The sequence below is a fragment of the Lynx rufus genome, unplaced genomic scaffold, assembly GCF_022079265.1.
Source record: "Lynx rufus isolate CCGP_SWC_20201006 ecotype Redwood Valley unplaced genomic scaffold, mLynRuf1.p SCAF_8, whole genome shotgun sequence".
Taxonomy (NCBI): domain Eukaryota; kingdom Metazoa; phylum Chordata; class Mammalia; order Carnivora; family Felidae; genus Lynx; species Lynx rufus.
In genome coordinates, this window is record NW_025814896.1 from 25,294,362 (window position 1) to 25,306,978 (window position 12,617).

Sequence of the window (12,617 nt, forward strand, 5' to 3'; positions counted from 1 at the left end):
GGGAGGGTCAGAGAGAGAGGGAGACACAGAATCCGAAGAAGGCTCCAGGCTCTGAGCTGTCAACACAGAGCCTGACACGGGGCTCGAACCCACCAACTTCAAGATCATGACCTGAGCTGAAGTCTGCCGCTTAACTAAGCCACCCAGGCACCCCTAGAATTTGCTGATTTTTAACTGTAAAAAACAGAGTACATCCAACACCCTTTCCTGATAAAAAAAAAACACTCAACAAAGTAGGAATAGAAAAGAGCTGCTCAATCTGATAAAGAACATCTATGAAATGGGGCGCCAGGGTGGTTCAGTTGGTGGAGCATCTGACTCTTGATTTTGGCTCAGGTCATGATCCCAGGGTCGTGGGATCGAGCCCTGAGTTGGGATTCTCTCTCTTTCCCTCTGCCCCTCTCCCCCACTCAACACGTTTTCTCTCTCTTTCTCTCTCTCTCTCTCTCTCTCTCTCAATAAATAAATAAATAAATAAAAGTGAAAAGACATCCCATGAAATGGGAGAAAATAATGGCAAATCCTATACCTGACAAGAGGTTAACATTCAGAGTATAGATTTTTAATTTTTATTTTTATTTTTACTTATTTATTTTAAACATTTATTTTCTTTTGCTTTAAATTTTTTACGTTTATTTCTGAGACAGAAAGAGAGGGACAGAGCATGAGCAGGGAAGGGGCAGAGAGAGAGAGGGAGACACATATTCCGAAGCAGGCTTCAGGCTCTGAGCTGTCAGCACAGAGCCCGACGCGGGGCTCGAACTCACAGACCGCAAGATCATGACCTAAGCCGAAGTCGGACACTTAACCAACTGAGCCACCCAGGTGCCCCAACATTTGTTTATTTTTGAGAGACAGGGATAGAGCACAAGCAGGGGGGTGGGACAGAGAGAGAGAGAGGGAGACACAGAATCTAGATTTTTTATTTTTAAAAAAATGTTTATTTATTTTGAGAGAGCGTGGGGGGGTGGGCGGGGAGGGACAGAGAGAGAGGGAAAAGAGAATTCCAAGCAGGCTCCACTCTGTCAGTGCAGAGCCCAAAGTGGGGCTCTAACCCATGAACTGCGAGAACGTGACCTGAACCAAAATCAAGAGTTGGCCGCTCAGCTGACTGAGCCACCCAGGTGCCCGCAGAATATACTTATATTTAAAAACCCTCTTACAACTCAAAAAACAAAAAGACAAGGGGCGCTTGGGTGGCTCAGCCGGTTAAGTGTCTGACTCTTGATTTTGATTCAGGTCATGATCTCATGGTCTTTGAGATCAAGCCCCTGTCAAGCTCTGCCCTGACAGTGTGGAGCCTGCTTGGGATTCTCTCTCCCTTTCCCTCTCTCTCTCTCTGCCCCTCCCCTGCTTTCTCTCTCTCTGTCTCAAAATACACGTTTAAAAGAAGTTTTTTTTAAGACAAACAACCCAATCAAAAGGCACTAAATTGTATATGCTAAAATAGTTAAATTGGTGAATTTTGTTACGTGAATTTTATTTTCAAAAAGAGTGTGCTGAAGTCATGACAGGAAAACATGTTTTGCTGCCCACCACACAAACCCAGATTAGAACTGAGGCTCTGCCATTCAGCCATGTGGCAAGGTGTGCCATCCGACTCGGTTTCCCAACTGTGAGAAACACTATCTTCCTTACCGGGCCATTTTGAGGATTCAATAAGAACATAGGTAAAGAGCCTGGCACAGAATATGCGCTCAATACACATTTATAAAATAAACAATAATAGTAACAACAGGAATAATAATTAATTACTGACATCTATGGGCCCTCACTTTGAGTCAGATGGCTGACAAAGAATATCTCATTAATTATCTGACTATAGCCCTATGAGGTAGGTACAGATTATAGCCGAGGAAACAGAAGTTTACAGAGTTTGAATGACTTGCCCACAGTTATACTGATGAAGTTTTTTGGTGATGAGAGGGGGGGCGGGATTCATAGGGTTTGGAGCCGATGGCCAAGAAAGAATTCTTGAAGACATCTTTGGTGCAAAAATGGTGATTTTATTAAAGCACGGGGACAGGACCCATGGGCAGGAAGAGCTGCACTGGGGTTGTGATGGGTAACTCATTATATACCCTCAGGTTGGGAGGGGGTCAGGGAAAGAGGATGTCTCTAAGGAATTTTGGAAGCAAGGTTTCCAGGGGCTAGCTGTTGCTAGGGAAACACCATTTATCACCCTTTAATAAAACCTCAGTCATGAGACCCCTCAAATGCATATGGGGGGCCATAAGCTTGGAGCATGATTGCCAGCATATATCCTGGGGCAGTTGAGATAAAGGAAGTAGACTGACTGGATCCTCGAGGTTGGGACAATGTTAAGTCAAGGTTCTCTTTTGTCCCTAGCAAAGTGTCATGTTGAAGGCAGCTGAGCTCCTAGAGGGAGATCACTCTGCTGGTTTCAAGGACTTGTCAATGGGCTATAGGCAGTAAGGGAATTCAATTTTTCATTTGCCTTATTTTCCCACATTACCATAGCAAGCACTTAAACCCCTTTCCTTTGTTCTTGGGTAGCCGGGAGTGTCTGAGGAATATCACAAGATCCCACCTGGGGCAGGGGGTGGGAGGTGTTGCTAGCTTGTGCTTTGCCCCTCAACTTGCCTCATGCTCTCTCATCAATACCATTATTAAGTGACGTGGCTGGCATTTGAACTCCCAGCAAACAATAGGAAATCTTTATTGAGTACTTTATGCTAAGCAAGACACTGAGCTGAGCGTTTACATCCATTACCCCATCTAGCCTGCACACCTGCATGAAGTGGGCATTATCATTGTCCCCATTTTATATTATTAAGTACTGGGGAAACAGAAGTTGAACAGCTTGCCCAAGGTCACACAGCTTGTGGGGGCAAAGCTGAGAGTCTTACTGTAACAACAACCTCCTTAACCTCTCTATTCTACACTGCCTTCATCCAAATGAATGAATGGATAGAGATGCACAAATAAACACAAATAAATGAAGTGTGATGAGCCCGGGAGCAGGTATGAATGACCTCCCTGGGAACAGGGCACAGTTTGCAGTAGGGGTAGGAGAGACCCAGCAGAACCTGAGAGAGGCAAGTGGGGAGCGGGGGTGGAGACTGCTCTGGAAGGGCCCCTGCCCTTGAGTTAATGGTAGGTTCCAGGGCCTGCCTACTCCATACCTCTGCATCCAAGCATGTGTAGGCCATGCAACAGGCTCTGTGCCCTAGAGGGTCAAGTGCTTCCTTCTGAAAAGCTTTTCAGGCCACCCCATACAATGCTGCAACATGCGCCCCACCCCACACTCACATTCTACTCTCCTCCGCTTTTTCTTTTTTTTCTATAGTACTTATCACCTTCTAACGTATTATATAATTTGCTTTTTTGCTGTTTATCATCTGCTTCTTCCACAGATCATTACTTGTTTGGCTCATAATGTGTTGTCAATGCCTAGAAGTATGCCTAGCATATAGTAGGCACTTAATAAAAACATTTGTGAAATGAATACATGAGTGGGCTGAGGGAGCAGTGACTTGGGGGGCAGGAGAACTAGATTTGGATTTAGCCTTGCTATGAGACCTTGGACAAGACCCCTTCCCTCTCTGTGCCTCATTTTATTCTCCAGGATTCTACAAAGGGCTCAAGGCCCTGAAGTTGGGCCTCAGCCCCTGGCCTCAGGATTCTGTGCCTGACCACCCATAAGCCATCCTTGGTGAGCAGGGGTTCACCCCCAACCCTGGGGTGGAACCTGCTGGGCTTTCTGCTCCCACCGTACAGGACCTGAGAATCCGTGGGGGGCATTTGCTGGCAGCTTTGGGAGGTTGGGAACACCTGCAGCTGCCACCTCCACTCCAGCCTTCCCAAGGGAGACAGAACTAGTCCAACTGGTTCTGCTAGGCCACACCAGATACCTGCTGTGTCAACTGAGATTTCTAAACCACTGTCATTTGTCTCAGATGGTCTTGGCTTCCTCTTAAAACAAAGGAAAATGGGGCTTTACAGTGCATTGGGTTAGCCTACATGGCAGATGCTTACTGAGGGAAACTTACCCTTGGCCTCCATGGAACGGGAGGAGGGGTGGTACAGTGGGTCTTGTTTCCTCAAAGAGCTGTTGTTGGTTTATTCAATAAATATTGATCGAGCAATTCCTGAGCAGTTCTAGGCACCATAGATGTATCAGCGAACAAAACAGAAGAGTCCTTGTCCTTGTGGAACTTTTGATTTTTAATGAGGGGAACGGACAATAAAGAAATGTCTAGGGGCACCTGCCTGGCTCAGACAGTGCAGCACGCGACTCTTGATCTCAGGGGTGTGAGTTTGAGCCCCCATGTTGAGTTGTAGAGATTACTTAAAAATAAAATCTTAAAAAAAAAAAAGAGAAATATCTAATATAGTGTCAAGGATGACGGATAAAAAAGAAGAGTAAGGGACTAAAGTGTGATGGGTGTAGGGTGGGAACTATTTTAGACAGATTGGCCAGGGAAAGCCTGAGGAAATAACTTTTGGACAAAGGTAAATAGATGGAGGGGGCCAGCCATAGGAAAATCTGGGGTAAGGGCATTCTAGACAGAGGGAACAGCAAGGACAAAGGCCCTGAGGCAGGAACTAATTTACATGATGGAAAAGCAGCAAGAGGGCAAGTATGGCTGGAGTAGAATGAGAGAAGAAAAGAGTGGTAGGAGACACGGGCCGTATCATGTAGAATCTTGAAATCTACCAGGAAAACTTTAGATTTCATTCTGGGAGATATTGGAAGCCACTAGAGTTTTAAACAGGAAACTGGCATAATCTGATTGAGGCTCTAGAAAGATCCCTTGGGCTGCTGTCAAGAGAATGGATCATGGTGTAGAGAGAGAGAAAGCAGGGAGATCAAAGAGAAGGCTGATGCAATCATCCATGCAAAAGAGGCTTGCAGCCTGGACAGGGTAGCGATGGCGGAGATGAAAAGTGGTTGGAGCTTTGGAGGAGTGATTTAAAAAAAAAAAAAGCCCCAAATACTGGCCTATCAGAGCTGGTGAGAGCTTTAGCGATCCTAAGACAAGGTAGGAACTTTGGTGTCTGTCAGCCCTGGGTTTGAAGCCCAGCTCCACACATTCTAGCTGAGTCTTTGGGCAGGTTGTTACACCTCTCTGAGCGAGTCTCGGTTTCCCCATATATAAACTGGGCATTATAAGAGAGCTTGCTTCCAAGGGGTATCTTGAGGACTCAGTGACATGTAAATAAGACACAGAGCACAAGGTTGGGCACTTAGTGGACAATAAAGTTAGCTATGACTCAATTCCCCACGTTTGTTGAAAGAGAAACTGAGGCCAGCTAGCTTAGAGGCAAATAGAGGACTAGAAGAGGAAGGGAGAAAACAAAGCACTATTTATAGGGTTCTTCAAGTCGTATACCTCAGGTCCAGACAGTAAGATGATTGAGGAGGTCAGGAACATAAAAAATATCATGTGACCCTCTCTGGCCATCGTGTTCTCCTACTCTTCAAAGACGTGGGAAATTAGAATTATGTCTCTAAAACAAATCAACACAAGTATGGCAAGTAGCAACTGACATCCAGCTGCAACATCAAGGAGACAGTAGAGAAAAACAGGAACTATGGCATCCAGAATGTATGTACCCATTTAAAGGGGCTGCTAGCTCAGCTCCACCTGACTGCTGTCTCCCTGCCTATTTTTTTTTTTTTTTTGTTTATTTTCGGGAGAGTGCAAGCAAGGGAGGGGCAGAGAAAGGGGGACAAAGGATCCGAAGAGGGCTCTGCTCTGACAGGCTGACAGCAGTGAGCCTGATGTGGGGCTCGAACTCAAGAAATGTGACATCATGACCTGAGCCGAAGTCAGGCGCTCAACCAACTGACCCACCCACGTGTCCCCAGACATCCTAATTTTCAACAGAAGTCAGAATCCAGATTTTTATATGAAATCTCCCAATTTTTAAAAAATATTTTCTTTTCACATTTTTTAAATTTATCTATTTATTTTGAGAGAGTGAGCGCAAGTGGGGAGAAGGGCAGAGACAGAGGGGGACAGAGGATCCGAAGTGGGCTCCGTGCTGACAGCAGTGAGCCCGATGCGGGGATCGGACTCACGAACCCTGAGATCATAGCCTGTGCTGAAGTCAGATGCTTAACCCACTGAGCCACCCAGGTGCCCCTTCCCTCTGAATTCTAATAACCTTGTTGGGTAGGTACTATTATTCTCCCCATTTGACATATGAGGCCACTGAGGTTCAGAGAAGTGAAGTGACTTGCCACAGTCACACAGTTGGGAAGGGGCAGAGTCAGGATTCAAACCTAGCCCTGCCTAATGTCAAAATCTGTGGGACCCTGGATGCTCAGGACAGACCCTCTTTACACTTCATTCTCCCAGCATCTTGGAGGTCTATGAGGGACTCTGGGGTCCTGGAGCAGCTCTGTTGTCAATTTAGCAAGGCCCTTGAGCAAGGGCCTTCCCCTTTCTAGGCCTCAGTCATCCCATCTGCCTACCTAGGAGGGATTTAGTTATTATGGTCCAAGCTTCCTCCCTTGCAGTCCAACTGTGCATCTATTAAATATTAGTACTTGGGGCGCCCGGGTGGCTCAGTCAGTTAAGCGGCCAACTTCGGCTCAGGTCACGATCTCACGGTCCGTGAGTTCGAGCCCCGCGTCGGACTCTGTGCTGACCGCTCAGAGCCTGGAGCCTGTTTCAGATTCTGTGTCTCCCTCTCTCTCTGACCCTCCCCCGTTCATGCTCTGTCTCTCTCTGTCTCAAAAATAAATAAACGTTAAAAAAAATTTTTTTTTAATTAAAAAAAAAATTAAAAATAAATAAATAAATATTAGGACTTGATATTTTCCTTGTTCTTTTTTTTATGTTTATTTATTTACTTCGAGAAAGAGAGAGAGCGAGAGAGCAGGGGAGGGGCTGAGAGAGAGCAGGGAGAAAGAATCCCAAACAGGCTCCACACTGATAATGACATGAGGCTCGAACCCACTAATTGTGAGATCATGACCTGAGCGGAAACCAAGAGTTAGATGCATAGCCGACTGAGCCACCCAGGTGCCCCAATATGTCCCTTGGTCTGTGGCCTTACTGTTGTGTGATTTGGAGCTCCTTAACCTCCCTGTGCCTTTTGCCTCATCTCAGCCATAAAATGGAATTAGAAGTAGCACCCACCTCAAAGTGCTTAGGACACGTCAGGCATGGCACAGGTACCTAGTCAACATTAGTCTTCACGATTATTGGTAAATGTTCACGCGTGTGTATACTGATAGGCAGAGACAGAAATATAACTTAAACAGTTGTATTAGGATGGAGATGTGATTTTTTAACATTTTATTTAATGTCACGATTGTTAAAAATGTTTAATGTCTCCCATGACTCCTCCACTTTGTAGAGAATAAAATCCAAATTCTTTAACCAAGAGTATCTCTGATTCGACATCAACTCCTATTTCAATAGAGCAAAGTGGCTAACAGCACATGGAGGCAGGCCATTCCTGCCTGAATCCCAGCTCTGTGACTGACTAGCTGTGTGAACTTGGGCGAGGAGCTCTGTGTCTGTTTCCTCATTTGTAAAATAAGTTACAATTTCCACCCGATGGGGCTGAAGTGCTGTGTATCCATCATGTGGAAGTGTCCATCAGGTGGAAGCTTGAAGCATATTAGCAATTGTCATGATCTACCTACTACCGCTAAATCTCTGGCCACCCTGGACCTTGCATTAGCCCCAGAATTATACCTCGAAGGCTTTGCTCATGGCTCGCTCTCCCTGGCACGCCTTCCCCCCCTTTATCCATCCATCAAAACATTCTGTGTCAAGGACCAGCTCAAATGTGACCTCCCCTGGACAGATCTTCAGTCCTCGCCAGTCCTTCCTCTGGCCCTGAAGGCTGCGTGGGCTTACAGTTCTCACTGCCTCAGCTGTGTGCCACTTCCTCACTTGCTGTTCCTCCTGCATCACACCCTTCCTGAGGGGAAGATGGGCTTGCTCTCAGCTCCAGCCCACAGCCCCAGCACAGATGTCTGAGGGACATACCAGCCTTCCAGGAAACTGAGTCTTCAAACTGAGCCTGACAGCCCTGCCACGCCCCACCCTATCCCTTCTCCAGCCCGTTTCCTCTCCTGTAACTGACCAGTGTGGCCCAGCAGGGTGGTTGCGAATATAAATGAGGAAACACTGGTCAAGGTCCCCTTTCTCTTCCCTGCCTCCCTGATTCACTCCTCCTCTGGACTAGCTGGGGAGGCGGAGAGAGTGCTGGCGGTGGGAGCAACTACGGATTCTAGAGGCCTGCTTGAGATGGACTTCTGGCTCTGATCAGAGCTTCTGATGTAGTAGCGTTTGGGGCAAGGCCCAGGATCCTGCATTTTCAAAAGTGAGTTAAAACCTCTTCCATGGCCATGCTCTGAAATAACCATTCTGGGAGCACCAAACCTCTGCATGGCTAACAGGGCAGCACAGCTGTGTGCAAGGGGCCATGGGACCTCTCAGCCCCCACACACTTTGGAGGAGAGAGTGCTGCCACCCAGGGGCAGAAACTCCCAAGGCTCGGGCCTGAGCCATTGGGTACACATTTTGATAAAAACATTTATTGAGCACTTTTCAAGTGCCAAGCATTATGCCAAGTCCTCTGCACGTTTCATCATACTGGACCCCACGACAGCCCTATGGAGTTGAACTGTCATACCCACCCCCCACTGTACAGGTGAGAAATACAGGGCTCAGAGAGGTAAAGTGACTTACCCAAGGTCACACAGCAAGTGAGCAGCAGTGCTTAGATGTGAAGCCAAAACTGGCTGATAGCTGCACTCTTAACCATGACACTTGAGTGCCGCCTAAATGCCTACATCACAGAGTCACCTGGGGATATCGTAAGGGACTGTGTATGAAAAGGTCCAGCAGATCAGGGCTCTAACAATCTCAGGCCTCCAGAAGAGCAGCCTGACTAAAGGCCACACTAAGACAGCCTGGAGGAGGGGCGGGCAGGACCACCCTGTCTTCTCTCTTAGGTGGGCCGACACCAGCCTGGACCAGCCAGACCCTGGGGTTGCTCAGCTCGGCCATCTCTCTTCTCTCCACTGCCCTGACCTGGAAGCTGTAGGCAGCCCTGCCTCAGATTCCAGAATGCTTCAGGGCTCTCCAGCAGAATTGGGGCCATGGCAGGCTGGCCACAGGCCAGGGTTTATACATGACACTCCAAAAGGATTTCAGCCCATGGCTCACTTCCGTTGGAAAGAATCTCTAGCTGGCCCCTGACGTCTGGACCCAAAGATGAGCATGAGGCCAGGCTCTGGGAGCAAACCCCGCGGGTCCATCACTCTGAGGCCTGGATGTACACAGGCACGGCGAGCATGGCACATGGGCCCTCAGTCCCTGCCTGCAGCTCCGCCAGCGCCAGGTTGGAGCCCAGGCTCTCGGCATGCCCAGGCACTACCAGCTCAGGCTCGCCACCCACCGTGCCACCCACTACGATGGACAGCACTGCATCTGGCTCTGAGAAGGGCGGCTTGCCTGGGGCAGCCTCCGGCACAGGCCCAGCCCCTGTGTCTTTCAGTTCCTCCAGCCCCAGCGGGTCAGGCAGGGGGGTCACCACCTTGCGCCCACCACTGTTGCCGCTGCGGGGGGCCGCCCTCCTCCGGGAAGGCCGCCGGGCTTGCAGGTCCTTGTCCTTTTGGGGGCCAAGGCGGCAGCGGTGATCCTTGAGGTATTTGTGTCGGGAAAAGCCCTTGGCACAGCCAGCACAGCGGAACTTGTAGTTGCCCGTGTGGGCGCGCTGGTGCTCCGCGAGGTGGGCACGGCGGCTGAAGGACTTGCTGCACAGGGCGCACTTGTGGAGCTTCATGCCTGGGGTGGGGGGAGGGGGGCAAAGTCAGAGAGAGGCACTCAGACCCCTTACTTTGCAACCGCACCTCTGCACTTGGAATAAAACCCAGTCTCTCGGCTTGTCCTCTGAGCGCGTGCGTGATCTGGGCCCTGCTCCCTGCCAGTCTCATCTCCCCACTTCTCCCAGCTGAGCGTGTGTGCGATCTGGGCCCCTGCTCTCCTGCCAGTCTCATGTCTCCCCTTCTTCCAGCCACTGACTCACGGCCAGCCACACATGCCTTCCTCAGGGCACTAAGCTGGCTCCTGCCTCTGGGCCTTTGCACTTGCTGTTTCTCTCTGCCTGGAATAGGATGTTCAGCCCCCAAACCTTAGCTAACTTAGCCAGGTCACCATCATCTCTTTCCTCTCTGGTCTGTCTGTCTCACCCTGGCCCCCTCAGACCATCCCCACAGGGCAGCTAGAAATGGCTTCATGAAATACACAAAGGATTGTGACATTCTCTGCTCTGAACCTTCCAGTGATTTGCCAAGTTCCCCACAAAGCCCTGTGCAGTCTGACCACTCCCTTCACCTCTCAGCCCCATTCCCTCCTTCCCCCCACTTGTTCTCTGAGCTCCATACTCCCACTCACCTCTCCTGGTCTTAAACACCCCCAGTCCTTTCTCTGCCTCAAGATTTTGGACTTGCTCCCTCCTTCTGGAAGCTATTTCCTGGCTTTTCTCATCCCTTAAGACAGCTCTCATGTCACCTCCTCCAGGAGACTGTCCCTGATACCTGCCTCATATCTTTCTCTGCCCCCTCACTGTTTATTCCTGTCTTTGTAGTCTGCATACTTCTCTGTAACATACTTATTTGTTTGTTGTTCATTTTCAATCTTTGCCACTGAATGCTAAGCTTCCCCAGGAGGGCAGGGTGGGGATCTGCCCATCTGATTCCCCCATGTCACCTCCAGAGTCTGACATGTGATAAGTTCTCAATAGTCACTCACTCAATGAATCACTGGTGCCTCCGTATCCACCATGAAGGCAAGTCCAGCCCACACTCAGCCTGAGCCATACTCTCCTCAGCCTCCCTCGGATGAAGGCTCAGAGAGGGGCAGAGACTTGCATGAGGCAACACGGCAGGACAGTGGTAGTGCTAAAAATCAAACTCAGGCCATCTGTCTGCGAAGTCCTCAACTCTACACTCTCAGTTTTCAAACTATCTTTAGCAACTAAATCCTTTCTTTAAACCCATAATTCTTAACCAGGGGCAATTTTACCGTCCAGGAGACTTTTGTTCCCTGGAGACATTTGTGGTTGTCCTAACTGTGGGGAAGAAGCCACTGACATCTAGAGGGTAGAGGCTAGTATATTGCTAAACATCCTATAATGCACATGGCAGCCCCCTCATACAGCATCAGCCAGTACAAAATATCAATAGTGCCAAGAAACCATGTTCTAGCCCAAACGGTATGTGGAAAGACAGCCAAGCTGCTCTGGGGATGCAGCAGCACCCAAGGAAGAGCCATGGAGCCCCTGGGAAACCGAGGAGCGGGGTGAAGACCCTTGCTCCACACCCCACCTGCCCCACTCGGCTGAGGGTACCAAGGAGCCTTCCTGGCCGTGTCTTGGAGCCAGTTGGAACTTGATCTCCCTCCACACCTGATCCACACCTCTATCACACCGGGCCCCTCTCTGATTTATGAGCTATCTCCTCTTAGGTCAGCTTCCCCTCAGCCCGGGGAACTGTATCTGACTCACCTCTGTAGGACCCTGAGGTCCCTAATGCAGGCCTGGTTCATGGCTCACACGAGCAAAAGTCTGTGGGCTGGAATATACCAGGCAGTGATTAAAAGCCACATGGGAGGGGCGCCTGAGTGGCTCAGTCGGTTAAGCAGCCGACTTCGGCTCAGGTCATGATCTCACGGTCTGTGAGTTCGAGCCCCGCGTCGGGCTCTGTGCTGACAGCTCGGAGCCTGGAGCCTGTTTCAGATTCTGTGTCTCCCTCTCTCTGACCCTCCCCTGTTCATGCTCTGTCTCTCCCTGTCTCAAAAATAAATAAAACGTTAAAAAAAAAAAAAAAAAGCCACATGGGATGTGCCTGCTGTTTCCAGAGGGCCTGCCCCAGGGACTTTGAGCTGAACCAGACCCTGTTGATAGGTCCAGGAGTCACTTACCAGAGTGGGAGAGGATATGAGCCTTCAGTTTGTCCGGCCGATTGAACTCTTTACTGCAGCCCGTGTGTGTCCTAGAACCCAAAACCACTGGTCAGAGGAATCTCACCAAACTCAGGACTCTCTTGCTGGCCTCTGTGCTAGTGCAGGGCATGAGGGACTTCCTGTTTACCCAAAGGGCCAGGCTGGGAAGCAGAGGGGGGAATAGGTAGGCAGGCCAGGCCCACAGCAGGAAAAAGAAGAGAGGGCCTTCAGAAACTCAGCCCTGACGTTTTTGTGTCCCACTGCTGGGTAAAGCTGCCCCTCCCACTCATGCCAGTTTCTACTCACGAGAAGGGGCATTTATATTTCTTGAATGGCTCATGGATCAACATGTGTCTCTTCAGTTTGTCCTTACGGTTGAACGCAGACTCGCACACTGAGCATTTGTAGGGCTTCTCACCTGTAGAAGACACAGATGGAGGCGGGGGAGGGAGTCCCATGAGATGGAGTCCGAATATGGGGCACACTAGAGGGTAGCAGCTCCTCTAAAGAAGTGGCCTGGGAGAAAACAGCCTTTCCCATTCCTCATGACTTTGTTTTTCCAAGGAGAAGAAGGGAGCTATTTCAGAGAGGGCGGTCAGAAAAGGCTTGGGGCGCCTGGGTGGCTCAGTAAGTTAAATGTCCGATTTTGGCTCAGGTCATGATCTCATGGTTTGTGGG

At 49.3% G+C, this 12,617-nt stretch overlaps 1 protein-coding gene across 2 annotated transcripts in view; it reads right to left on the reverse strand.

Annotated features, from left to right (window-relative positions):
- Positions 1-7,228: 7,228 nt before the first annotated feature.
- Positions 7,229-12,617, reverse strand: part of ZNF341 (zinc finger protein 341) — a 46,720-nt gene continuing 41,331 nt past the window's right edge. For both annotated transcript variants that reach the window (XM_047068182.1, XM_047068183.1), the window contains 3 exons: positions 12,246-12,357; positions 11,919-11,989; positions 7,229-9,782 (listed from right to left, as the gene is read on the reverse strand). In XM_047068182.1, coding sequence (XP_046924138.1) covers positions 9,253-9,782; positions 11,919-11,989; positions 12,246-12,357 — 713 coding nt within the window. In that variant the 3' untranslated portion in view covers positions 7,229-9,252. The remainder of the gene's footprint in view (positions 9,783-11,918; positions 11,990-12,245; positions 12,358-12,617) is intronic.